Below are 11,951 nucleotides of genomic sequence, written 5' to 3'. Positions count from 1 at the left end.
GATACTTCCACGTAATATTTGTACATGGTGACTACTTGCGTTGTTACTATACAACCACTTCTTTTTATGTTTCTACAGTATATTGTGTTAGGTATCCTACTGTATGGAAAAATGCAATTTCCTTGTACTGGGTTGTATATGCATTGGATACCCTGTCACATATGTACCTGTTATATGCTAATTGATTGTTAATTTTTTGTACCATTTGTATACTCAATAAAAAAAAAATAGACATATACAAAGAATTGTCAGTCTGCAGAGCTATAATTGAATGCTCTGGTAGTAGCCATTTATTTAAAAATAGATAATTACAATAGTTTTTTTTTAGCCACATGTATTCTGATTATTCCCACATCGTCAGTATAGATCCACATAAACATACAATCGGAGTACCTGTACAAATTGTGCACTCACAAGCCTTTCAAAAGAAAAAAAACCTGTACATTTTGGACAAAATCTTAAAGAAACATCTGTAGAAAAATAGTCAAAGCATCTCAAGAAATAAATCCAGTCCCAATACCAGCACACAGATACATGTTTGTGGCTTCAACTGATACAGAAATAACGGTCCAAGTTCCAGGAAGACTGTATTCAGCTCCATAATAAATAATCCTAGACGCTAATGTCTAAGAACCATTGAATAAACTGAAGGTGAAAGGGCGACGGTCTAACCAAAATCAGTATCTTCATAGTTCTGCACTGGCTTCAGAGTTATTTTCTTGCTTAGTCCGGAATTTTTTCCATGGGTGCTCGGGTTCCTCTGCATCCATCCATTCTAGCCAGCGGGTGTAATAACCACGAAAGCCGTCAATCCGCTCCAAGAATACATTCTTTCTTTTGTACTAGAAATGGAAAACATTGCATTACATTATAAGGAAAAGGTAGTGATGATAAATTAGTCCATCAATCAAGAACAAAAATCCTTTTTAGGAACCTAAACTATTTTCATAGTATCGACTGCTCAATGTCAGTTATTTGTCAGACAAACATCTTCTATTATACAGTATGTCCCCTCCACCTTAAATACACAGCTAGAGGGTACATATAGGGCAGTATTCAATGAGGCTGATTCGCCATGTTTTATGGCGATTTTGTGCTATTTTCGTGCTGTACGGCGATTTTTTGACTAAAACGGTGAATCACCCTATTCAATGACCAGATGGCGAATTTCAAGGTTTTTATCGCCATGATTCACAGAGTAGCAATCGCTATCTTTTTATGGTAAAGTGGAATGTGAACTTTTAAAATAAAGTGTTTTGTATTTTACATTTGGTGTAAAAAAAATCAGGAATTTTATTCTGAGGAGGGGCATGCTATTTTTATTCATGTGCTGTAAGCACATGAATATATATTTAATTTAAAAAAAATATTATTATTTATTTTTTTTTTTTACACAGAGCAGCCAGCAGGGGGCCGGGAGCTGAGCCGCTCATTAGATATTCATATATTCACTGCACCCGATCATTACATATGCACGATTGGGTGTAGTGAATACCCGGTCCCCTGTTGGCTATCCCAGGGGGCAGCCTGTGCTGCTTGGCTCCCGGGGAGCCCACCTCCCCCCCACAAACGTTCTGGGGCAGGCAGGGAGACTTCCATCTCCCTGCCTGCCGCCGTCCTCAGGCTCCCGGTCAGGGGCAGTGAGCCCCTGGCTCGTTGAATACTGGAGCCGGCGAGGCTCCGGAACGCGGCGGGCAGTGGCTATTCGCTGCACATCGTCAAAATTCTCATTGAATACTGCCCATAGAGTATTGATCACAAAAGAATTGGACTGCTATAGATCTGCCTTTTGATAGGCTGTGTACCTGAAGGAGAAAACAGGATTTCAGTACTTACCAGTAAAATCCCATTTTCCCGCTCCATGGTGGATGAAGCCAGATACTTTATATCTCAACCCTTTATGGCCCCATGTCCATAAAAATGGACATCATTTTAAAAAAATGTTTTACATGGACTGTATAGTGATGAAAGTTGCCATTCAAATCCCAATGTTCTTTTAAATGTATGAAAATACTGTGAACATTTTCCAGCAGATCCAGAGTATCAAAATATTGAATTAGCATTCCCTCCTTCACAGCAGAATGGGCAATATCAGGTTTAATTCCTTCCATGATGAGAATTTGTAGGGGATGTAGACGTCTGCTCTTAGCGATCAGTGCCGCAACCCAAGACAATATTAAAAGAGTGAACTTCTGCATCCCTTCCGACATTCCCACTGTCCAAGTATAACTGTGCCAGCTCTATGGGAGTCTGTGCAAGTCAAAGACCGGAAGCGTCGTTAGCGGGGAATATGGTCAGTGATGCCAGGGGGTGGTCTATATGGGTGCTGCTGTCAGTTTATGCCAGGGAGGGGGGGTTGGAGGGGTGCTGCTGTCAGTTATTGCGGGGGGGGGGGGGGAGAGAGGGAGGGAGAGAGAGGCCAAATCAAAGCTGTTGCAATAGAAAAAGTGACAACAATCGCAATGTAATGAAAAGGTGGAGATTCCCTTTCTTTCCTCTGCTGGAAGAGAGAAGCAGATGCAAAGAAGTCTGGAAATTAGGATGGAACAAAGCCATAGCTAGAAGATCCTCCAACAGACCACTTATGCTATATCTTGGAAATGGACACCAGAGACTCTAAAGAGATATTCAAAACCTGTTTGATAGCATTCATAAATGTTTCAACCCCTCCAACGTCTGCTGTATCATCTTCTATCAACAAGGAAAAGTTCAGGTCATAATCATCGTGAAGGTAATTCTCAGTCTGGCTGGATGTCTCGTAGTTAGAGCTCAACAAAGAAGCCTCACCACTACCTTTAGCACTAAGCACTGTACTGAGCAAGCCAAGCACTTGGCCCAAGGCAGCTCAACAGATTGGGAAACAGGGTGACAAACAAATTCTCCCGCTCCCAAAACAGTCACAGACAAGAAACCATCCAAATATCCTTACAAAGGATGGGAAGCACTAATGTCCACAGATACGGGAACAGTAGGAGCTGTGGCATCAGCTAGCTGCTAGAAAACAACATAACCTTACATTGCCCCAGCAAGGGTTGCCATCCCGGTGGGACTTCCGACAGACAAAGGCCCACTTACAACTACAGCACCACCCTGTGCTTCCGCATCACAGAGTGTGCAGATGGCCCCAGTCAGAGCATGCCTGAGGAAATGTAGCCTAAAATATTGTGTACCCCATTATTCCAGTGACCCCAGGGGATAAGTAAGAAATATCTACACAAACTAACAATTGTATCAGTAGCTCAACATATATCTTAGTCTCATTAAACAGTGCACTTACTCTATCGAAGTTTGGAGGGTATTGTGCAGCGAATTCCAGCTGACGGATAACCACCTCATTAGGAGCCACTTTCTTGTTCCTCATGTCTCGTAGAATATCAATCAAGTAGATGTAATCTAATTTTTTGATGGCCACATTAATCAAAGTGCTGTATATATTATTATTGGGGCAGAAACCAGCAATCTGTAACACAAGTCAGAAAACACAGTTTAAATTAATTCTACAAAAACAATAAGAAAAAGAAGAGTAACAATGCAGATACATACTAGACACAAAAACAATATGTGAACATACTTTGTCTTATTGATTTGTATGTGAATTCCATTGGGAACCCAATGTAGTTACAAAGTATAAACAAACAGATTGTAGAGTGCAATAGTATGAAATAAAGTTTAAAATGATTTAGAAAATCTGAGGCTGGTGTAATCCATAGGCCATATATTATTCTGGACATACAGTGCCTTTGCTTACATTCATTCATGTAAAATAATTAAAAATCATATTTATAAATATTATTGTGTATACTATTATGTACTTGCGATTTTGACTGTGCGATTTGGTCTATTGCCAAATACGCTGTACAGATGGAGCGGCTCTCATACAGCTCCGGGAATCACCAGAATGCCCCCGCTGGCGATCGCCGGCGGAGAGACGCTCCATCTGACTGTCATGCGCGAGCATCTCACACCCACGCACATCCCATTCACTCGGCCTCGGGGAGCAGAAACCCTGCCCATCTCCACTTCAGGTGCTCCATCTGTATGTAACACAGTCAAAATTGCCTTGCCTGCACAGTCTATTTTTACATGCAATACCAACCTTGCGGGGCCAAGCAACAGTATTGAAAGCAGTACAAACAATGTGCGATTCTAGCTACATTTTCTCACGATTTTGGCTACTGTATATAGGCAAAATTGTAAGCAAAACCACCATGTGTGCACACCTTAACAACGGCTTTACTTTTTGATACACACTTATGTAGCTTTGCTCAGCTCATTGTTATGTTTATGGCATAAGTTTGGCAGTAAACAGCTAAAAGAGTATTGTTAACTAAAATATAGAAGGATATCAATACAGATAAATAATTAGATACATAGATAGATACTATGTACTATGATACTAATGTACTTGAGATAAAGCAAGTTCCAATGGAAAAATAAAATTATGATACTATAGTCATTACAAGTGGATGCAAAACCCACCAATTTATTTGCTTAAAAAAATTATACTTAAGCAACTTATTAAATTGTTAAAAGAAGCAAGATAATGGTACCCTTTAGTGACTAGTATATCTGCCATAGAGTTACAGTACTTGTGTGCATATAATATAGTACTTTGCGAATAGAAGTTTATATTTATATAAAATTCGGTACTTGTGTATTATAGCGGCACCCCCGATGTTGGTCGTACGATGTTTTTATCGAATTGCATACCTGTGAGATTGCGGATACCTGTGAAGGTATCCGCGTCCGCTCGCCATGCTTCAGGCTCGGTGGCTCGCCACACTTTATATTCTCAACTCCACGCCGACGTAGATAGTGGGGGTATGAAAAGGTCGTAGGACGCGTACCGCCTCACCTCGCGGGCTCGCCACGCTTCGGGTTCACGTTTATAGTGGGGGGTGGCGTGGGGGTGCATTTAACATTGTAAGCATTGCTTATACAATTTTTAATCGCATCGCATTGTATGGCATCGCATACCATCGTATGCCTTTTGGTATGCGATGCGATGGGCGCCGCTATAATATACAAGTACCTAAAATTCTAATGGTGTGTACACACTTGTACAATCTGCATGAGATCAAGATGGGATTTTGACTATATAGAAAGTCTTGGCTGCATAGACTATATAGTGCAGATCTGCACTATATAGTCTAAATTGTATACATATTCTAAATTGTAATATAGTCTAAATTGTACAAGTGTGTACACACCTTAAGATTCACAGTGATATAAGATTTTAATAATATTCCAGAGAGAAAAACAACTCGTTTTCGTGGATAATCATGTCAAATACACTTAACACAAGTGAAGACTAGACATGCATTTGTACCTCCATGTCTTTCAGCAATTGTAAGCCATCTTCTTTTTTGTGAGATGCTCTAGCCAGATTGCAGAATGTGTAGAGGTCTGGTGCAATTCCTCTCTGGGCCATAACGGGCAACAGTTCCTGTAAATGTGTCAACAAGTAACAATTATGTTGGATCTTGTGCACAATATTAATCCTGTAATAGTGAAAAACAGGTTTTGGTACTTACTAGTAAAATCCAAATCCATGGGGGGACATTGCAGCATTTATGCTAGCTAGGGTATAGGTAATGGTGGAGTGTGAACTGACTTCTTCCCCTCCATACACCATTTATTTCTTTAAACAAAATCACTCCTCAAGAAAGGGGTGTTTTTTGGTAAAAGAGCCATCGTCCAATAAATGTCACCCAGTACTACCACAATAATTTTTCAGTAATTTGTGCATCCAAATAAGAGATATTTTTGAGAACATGGCACAATGCCAGAGTCTACTGCATTGCTGGAAACTCTGGCAGCTGGCAAGAGGATAGTCACTCCCCTAAGAAATATATAAAAGATATGCCAGTGCTGGCTAAAAAGTAGATTGTTTTTGAAAAATTATATTTATTAACTATTAAATTTATTAATAATAATAAAAAAAAACAGGTTAAGTAACCCTTATCCGAATTATTCCGAAAACCATACATTCCAGAAAGTGACATTTTTTTGCTAAAAACTTACTGGGGACACCTGTAACAGCACTACTGAGGGAATGATATGTAACTGGCACTATAAATGTGCAAGACAATGATTGCTTGGCATTCAAATTCAGTGCCTGAGATAGAGCATACATTTTGTTTCATGTTTTGAAACCTTGTTTTTTGAACATATAAAATATATTTGTGTGTATTTCATGTGGTTGATGTGTTTATACAGCATAAATGCAAGATACTTCAAAATACATAATTGAAATATAAAAATATGTCTGTTGTGATCAGTCTGTCCCAACTAGGTAGAATATATATGATATTATATTACCATTTTTGAAGGTGATCCACAATGGTAGGGTCTGGAGAAATTAGGGATATGACTTTTGTCCCATGATTGTACAACAAATCTCCAGTTGTCCCAGAATGCTCTATGATTTCAAGCGCTGAAGATTCCTGATGGCAATCCACTTTGATGATGATCTGGTAGAAATTAGGGATAGGCTAGGTACTCCCCAATGTTTTTTTGCAATTCCAGTCCTCTTTTGTGGTGCTCAATATTTCTGGAATGGTGTTGCAGATAAAATGGTAGTTCTTAATGGATCCTATGTGATGACAGGTCTCTCATCTCAGGTGGGGTGCCCAACATTCAACTCTAGAAAGGGGTTTACAAGAATTCCACCAGTCCTCAGATCCTGGCCTTAGGGTCTGAGGACACTGCTACCCTGGCCTCCAGGCCTGAGGACACTGAATCAACCAGAGTCCTTCAATATGTCTATCCAGTCGTGGTCACAAGAGAGAGTCATTTCGAGAGGAATGTCGACCATTATTAAGCTCTAGTGGATTGATATTTGTCCGTGATGGAGGCCGACTCTTCATCTGGCCTCACGCTAGCCAACATCATTGGTTACCTGTTTTTGGCATATAAAGGAGAAGCGTTAGAATGGGCTAGTCTGCTCTTCAAGTCATAAGATCCCAGACTCCAAAATATTATGTCATTCTCTAAGGCTGTAGTTTTAAAGGTTTGGGTCAAAGACTCCCTGTAAGAATCCTTCAACTTCTTCGGTCAAAAGTCTGTCTATGACCAAGTCCATCAATCTTTTTCAGCCATCCAAGATCATTTATTACCAAAACAATGGGCTAGAGTCTTTAACTTTTACAAAATTGTTCATCCTTCTGTCTGAATCTATGGCCATGAGAGTCCGGTGTACCTTAAGGTCTGCTTCTTCTGTGAAATATTCTAAGTACACCAATTCTATGAATTCCATATCTTGATGCTCCAGCTCTTCAAGTCCTACTGCAAAAATTAAGTCCATTGTTGTATGGTCCAGCTCGTAGAAAATGAGCCCAAATATTAACCTTAGACATGGATTCTAACTCAGATTTCGATAAGGACTACGACTCAACACCCTTTGTTGAAGGTCGAGTCCTTTCTAGCCATGTTTTTCCCCCAGAAGATAATGAATTCCATCAGTCTAATGGGCCACATACATCAGCAATTAATTGTGACAATTTTCAGATATGGAGATGATTGCCACAATTAATTTTAGATGTGTGGGCTCCCCCTTTTGGCAATCCCAATCAAAATCGCCAATCGATTGATTAATCAGGTTTTTAACATGTTTAATAATCTGGTATTATCTGCAGATCTTTTTTAGATGTGTGGGCATTCCCAATTCATCTTCTTCATCTATTTACAATATGAACAGCTGAAATGACAATCGATTGGGCAATTACCAGATATGAAGATGCAATCTTTAGATGGAAAAGTCTGCCGATCACTGAAATAAATCTGTAATGTGTGGGCAAAGTCAGATAGATTGTAAAATCCATTTATCTGGCCAAAAAATCCCTGGATCTGGAAATCCATAAATTGTGATTGATGATGTATGGGGCCCATTACTCCCAAGCATCCTCGTTATCACACCAGATACAACCTAAGTCATAGTGGAGTGTTGGCTTTGAGTGCTTGTCCATCTTGAACCACCAAGAACATTTAGGTTAAGGACCCTTGGTCTACCTGTTCTTAGGACTGAACTATGACTTTTCTTGAGCTTTGCTTAGGTGTCCAGAATACACCCTGAAAGAGGATGTGCTGTCACAAACCTGGGTGTTTGTTCTTCTGTTTATCAGTTTTGTGCAATATCTTTCATTGTATTCTGTCTGGCTTTTTTCAGCCTGCACCTAGGCATCCCATATGCTTCCAGTCTGTGCTGCTGCCTGGCAATCCAGTGCTATTGATATGCTCACCACTGTCTGGCTTCCCTGCTCCTTAGCCACATCAGGTCACCTGCCATAGTCAAGCTATCATCCAGACACAGCTACTGCCCAGTCACCCAGCGCTTCCCCCTCTGTGTTGCTGTTCGGCGCCATCCAGACACAGTCACTGATCTGCTTCTAATGCTATTCTGTCCCTACAGGTTTCCAATCACTGTGTGACTGGAATATACATACATATTATAGCAAAAGTTGTACACAAACAACTTCTGTTAGTATGACTTTTAGAGTAAATGAAATTGCAGTGGGTCCATAGAGTTATGTATGGTCAGCTGTGAGATAGTGAAACGCGCCGATGCCAAGAAGAGCCACCAGCCAGTGTCACCCTCCAGTCCTTAACTCTTTCCACCTCCACCGGATCTTTGCTTTTATTCATCTTCACCACCCCCTAGAGAGAGAGGACAATATGGGTATAACCACCAGATCCACAGGTCCAACCTGCTTTTCCAACTAAGGATAACCAACTAAGAATAACCGTGTTATTGTGAGGACAATTGTGGCGAGACTTTTGAATTATAAACAGATCCTATTCCATGTGGAACTTTGTTTAAAGGACCATTCTGTTCATATTTTAATAGAGGGACTGGCCATACATAACTATGGATGCTCTCCTATTTCATTTAGTCTAAAAGCCAGACCACCATATATGTTGTTTGTGTACAAATATTGATATACTATGTATATATACTAATTCATTGTGTTTTTAGGCCACTAAATTGTTATTTGTTTTAATTCACTGTTAATTTGTTCATTTGTTTTTAGCGCTGTTATTTGTGTTACAACACATACCCTTTTGCATATCTACAATTGAAGGGTTTGATTAACCCTTTCTCTAGCAGCTGCTTCTAGATAACCAACCCATTAAAGCGCCCGGATCCTGTACCATTTGTTAATTGTTTTCTGCATACCTTCCGACATCACGGGATTCTGCATTCACCTGTACATTCCGGCATATGCATAGCTTCTGGCATCCCCAATACTCTAGTGCAGTGGTGTCCAACTCCTGGCCCTCCAGCTGTTGTGGAACTACACTTCCCAACATGCCCTGCAACAGTTTTTGCAATCCATTATAGAAAATCTGTGGCAAGGCATGCTGGGATGTGAAGTTCCAAAACAGCTGTTGTGCTGTGAGTTTGACACCACTAGTGTCATTACAGCATTACGAACTTTGCCAGTACACTCTGTCTGAAAGTTCTATTCTGGTGTCCATGGATTCTGAGCACCAGTGGCATTCTCCAGCATACCTGCCTCTGCCTCCAATTCCATTCCAGCAGTCATGGTTCTAGCCTGCTACAAGGTATTCTACTCCAACATATCATCCATCACTTCCCTCAAAAGTCACAACCGAGTTCACAAATCCTCTTTTGTGACACCATGGGCCTTATTTTGGTTCATTCTTTCTGACAAAATCCTTCTTAGATGGACAAAACCATGTGCACTGCGGGGGGGGGGGGGGCAGATGTAACATGTGCAGAGAGAATTAGATTTGGGTGAGTAATTTTGTTTCGGTGCAGGGAAAACACTGACTGCTTTATTTTTACACTGCAATATAGATCTCACTTTGAAGTAAAACCCCACCCAAATCTAATTCTCTCTGCACATGTTACATCTGCCCCACCTGCAGTACACATGGTTTTGCCCATCTAAGAAGGATTTTGTCAGAAAGAATGAACCAAAATAAGGCCCCATGACACAACCAATTTCTGCTTGTTCAGTTTTAGGTGTTGCTGTGTTTGTAATATGTATGACTGCACATGCAAACCTACTTTCCAAGCATACGTGTTCCCCAAATGAGCATACACTCTGCATCAGCTGTCTCTTTACATAATGAGCTAGACCTTAATCTTGGCAGTCTCAGCCAGCCTGGGGTCACTATCTTAAAGAATGTGTAATAGTTTTCTGTACAGTTCTTGGCAATAGGGAACAGCTTAAATGGAAACCACAGGTGATGACAGGGCAGAGCAGCAAATCTTGTAGCTAGCGGTTTTAAAAATAATGGGTACAGCAACACGTGGGACAGTTCTGGTGGCAATTGATGGTAGTGCTAACTGACTGAAAGAAACATGGTAAAGCACACTTAAAAATAACAGATTTCAGTCACATTTTTCCACTGACAATGTGAGGAGATATTTATACAATGTGTCCCACATGCAGATAACTTTTCTTACCATAGCAAACTGCAGGTTCATTGTTTTGCTCCTCTTCAACACTAAAGTGTAAAAAAGGTCAGATCTGGTTGTATACGGAAACTCTCCATTACACCAAGTAGTGTGGCCTCTGACTGGACGTCAGGCTTCATTACTTCAGCCAGGAGAGTGAAGGTTTTTATTGTAGGGCATACTCTGTCTTCCTTCATTTTCTGAAATATCCCATCCAAGTCACCAATCAGAGCAAATCTAGCAGCTGGGGTGTTGACATCTGTAAGCGATATTACATTTTCTGTATTCAGGGTCAGATCCAACAGGTTTGGAATCTTACAGACATCAAATGATAGCATGTCAGTAGATTGTGATGTTGCATTCATCTCTGCAAGTTCATATTCAGATGGTTGGTCCAGAATGGTCTTATAGTCCTTGATAGTTACAGAATTGTCCAGAAGCAGCTGCTGTGTATTTGTCTCCTCATCTCGTTCCTTTGTTGCTCTGATCCTTTTGCCTTTTCTACCTTGTTCTTCGTTGCCTGCACTTAACTTCAAGGTTGTCAGATCCTTGGAGCGCAGAAGTAAATGAAAAGCCTCATGAGGATCTCCAATGCCACAGTCTCTGGTGGCCCGAATAAGCAGGTTATAGGTGTTAATATTTGGTTTTATATTCATATTCAACATCTGCCTCCAAACCTGCAGCATAAATGGAAAAAATAGAAAGACTTCATTAATGAAATAGTAATAAACATACTTGTGAAATAGGATTAACAAAATATACAACATAAATAATAATAGTAATAATAATAAGACAGTCAACTGCAATATATAAATTCTACTGAATTAAGTTTAAATACTCACAAACTAAACATGCAGATTACAATACAGCTAATAACTTGATAACTAAGACATAATGTAACCACTAGATATACAGCACAGTTAATATTTTGACATATTAGCAGATATGTAATCTAATAGCCATGTACGAGGGGAGTTGGGACTTTCCCCCTGCGAAGACAATTTAGCAAAGGCTTTGCAATCCCTTCTAGAATTTTGGGAATGATTCAATAAATTGTTTTGGAGGTGTCCATTACTGATCATGCTTGTTAAATGGCTAAACCCATTTAAACTACTGATTGGAATGCCCAAATTACTATTTGAGTGCCCAAAACACAGACTTTGGCAATTACTGCTCATCACCACGGGAAAGTGCAGAAATATGGACACTCATCGGCAGCAGTGCAAAATAATAATTGAATGTATGAATTGGGCTTTTTTTTTTTTCATTTCTATCCCCCATAACCAACGTACCTGAAGAGCATGACGAAAGCCCAAATCTTTGTTTTTTATGCATCCCATAAAAGTATGTTGAAGGTGACTGGATCAGCAATCCGAAAATTCTGCACAATTTCCTGAAGAGCATGGAAAAGTTGTGTTAGTGTAAAGAACTAGATTCAAGACTAAAGGCAGGATTCTCTAAAGTAAAAATGCTGTAAAACCCCAGTTATCCCCATTGTGGGATGCTGTTAGGACCCCCCCCCCCA

The 11,951-nt window shown here is 40.1% G+C and overlaps 1 protein-coding gene across 1 annotated transcript in view; it reads right to left on the bottom strand.

The window, feature by feature from the left end:
* Window positions 1-245: 245 nt before the first annotated feature.
* PTCD1 (pentatricopeptide repeat domain 1) overlaps window positions 246-11,951 on the bottom strand; it is a 14,182-nt gene continuing 2,476 nt past the window's right edge. Inside the window, 7 exon segments of the mRNA XM_083155006.1 lie at window positions 246-842; window positions 3,278-3,460; window positions 5,330-5,446; window positions 10,436-10,485; window positions 10,488-11,103; window positions 11,719-11,771; window positions 11,774-11,819. Coding sequence (XP_083011132.1) covers window positions 687-842; window positions 3,278-3,460; window positions 5,330-5,446; window positions 10,436-10,485; window positions 10,488-11,103; window positions 11,719-11,771; window positions 11,774-11,819 — 1,221 coding nt within the window. The 3' untranslated portion in view covers window positions 246-686.

The sequence above is a fragment of the Crinia signifera genome, chromosome 7, assembly GCF_055691185.1.
Source record: "Crinia signifera chromosome 7, ASM5569118v1, whole genome shotgun sequence".
Taxonomy (NCBI): domain Eukaryota; kingdom Metazoa; phylum Chordata; class Amphibia; order Anura; family Myobatrachidae; genus Crinia; species Crinia signifera.
This window is presented reverse-complemented; position numbering and strand designations above follow the sequence as displayed.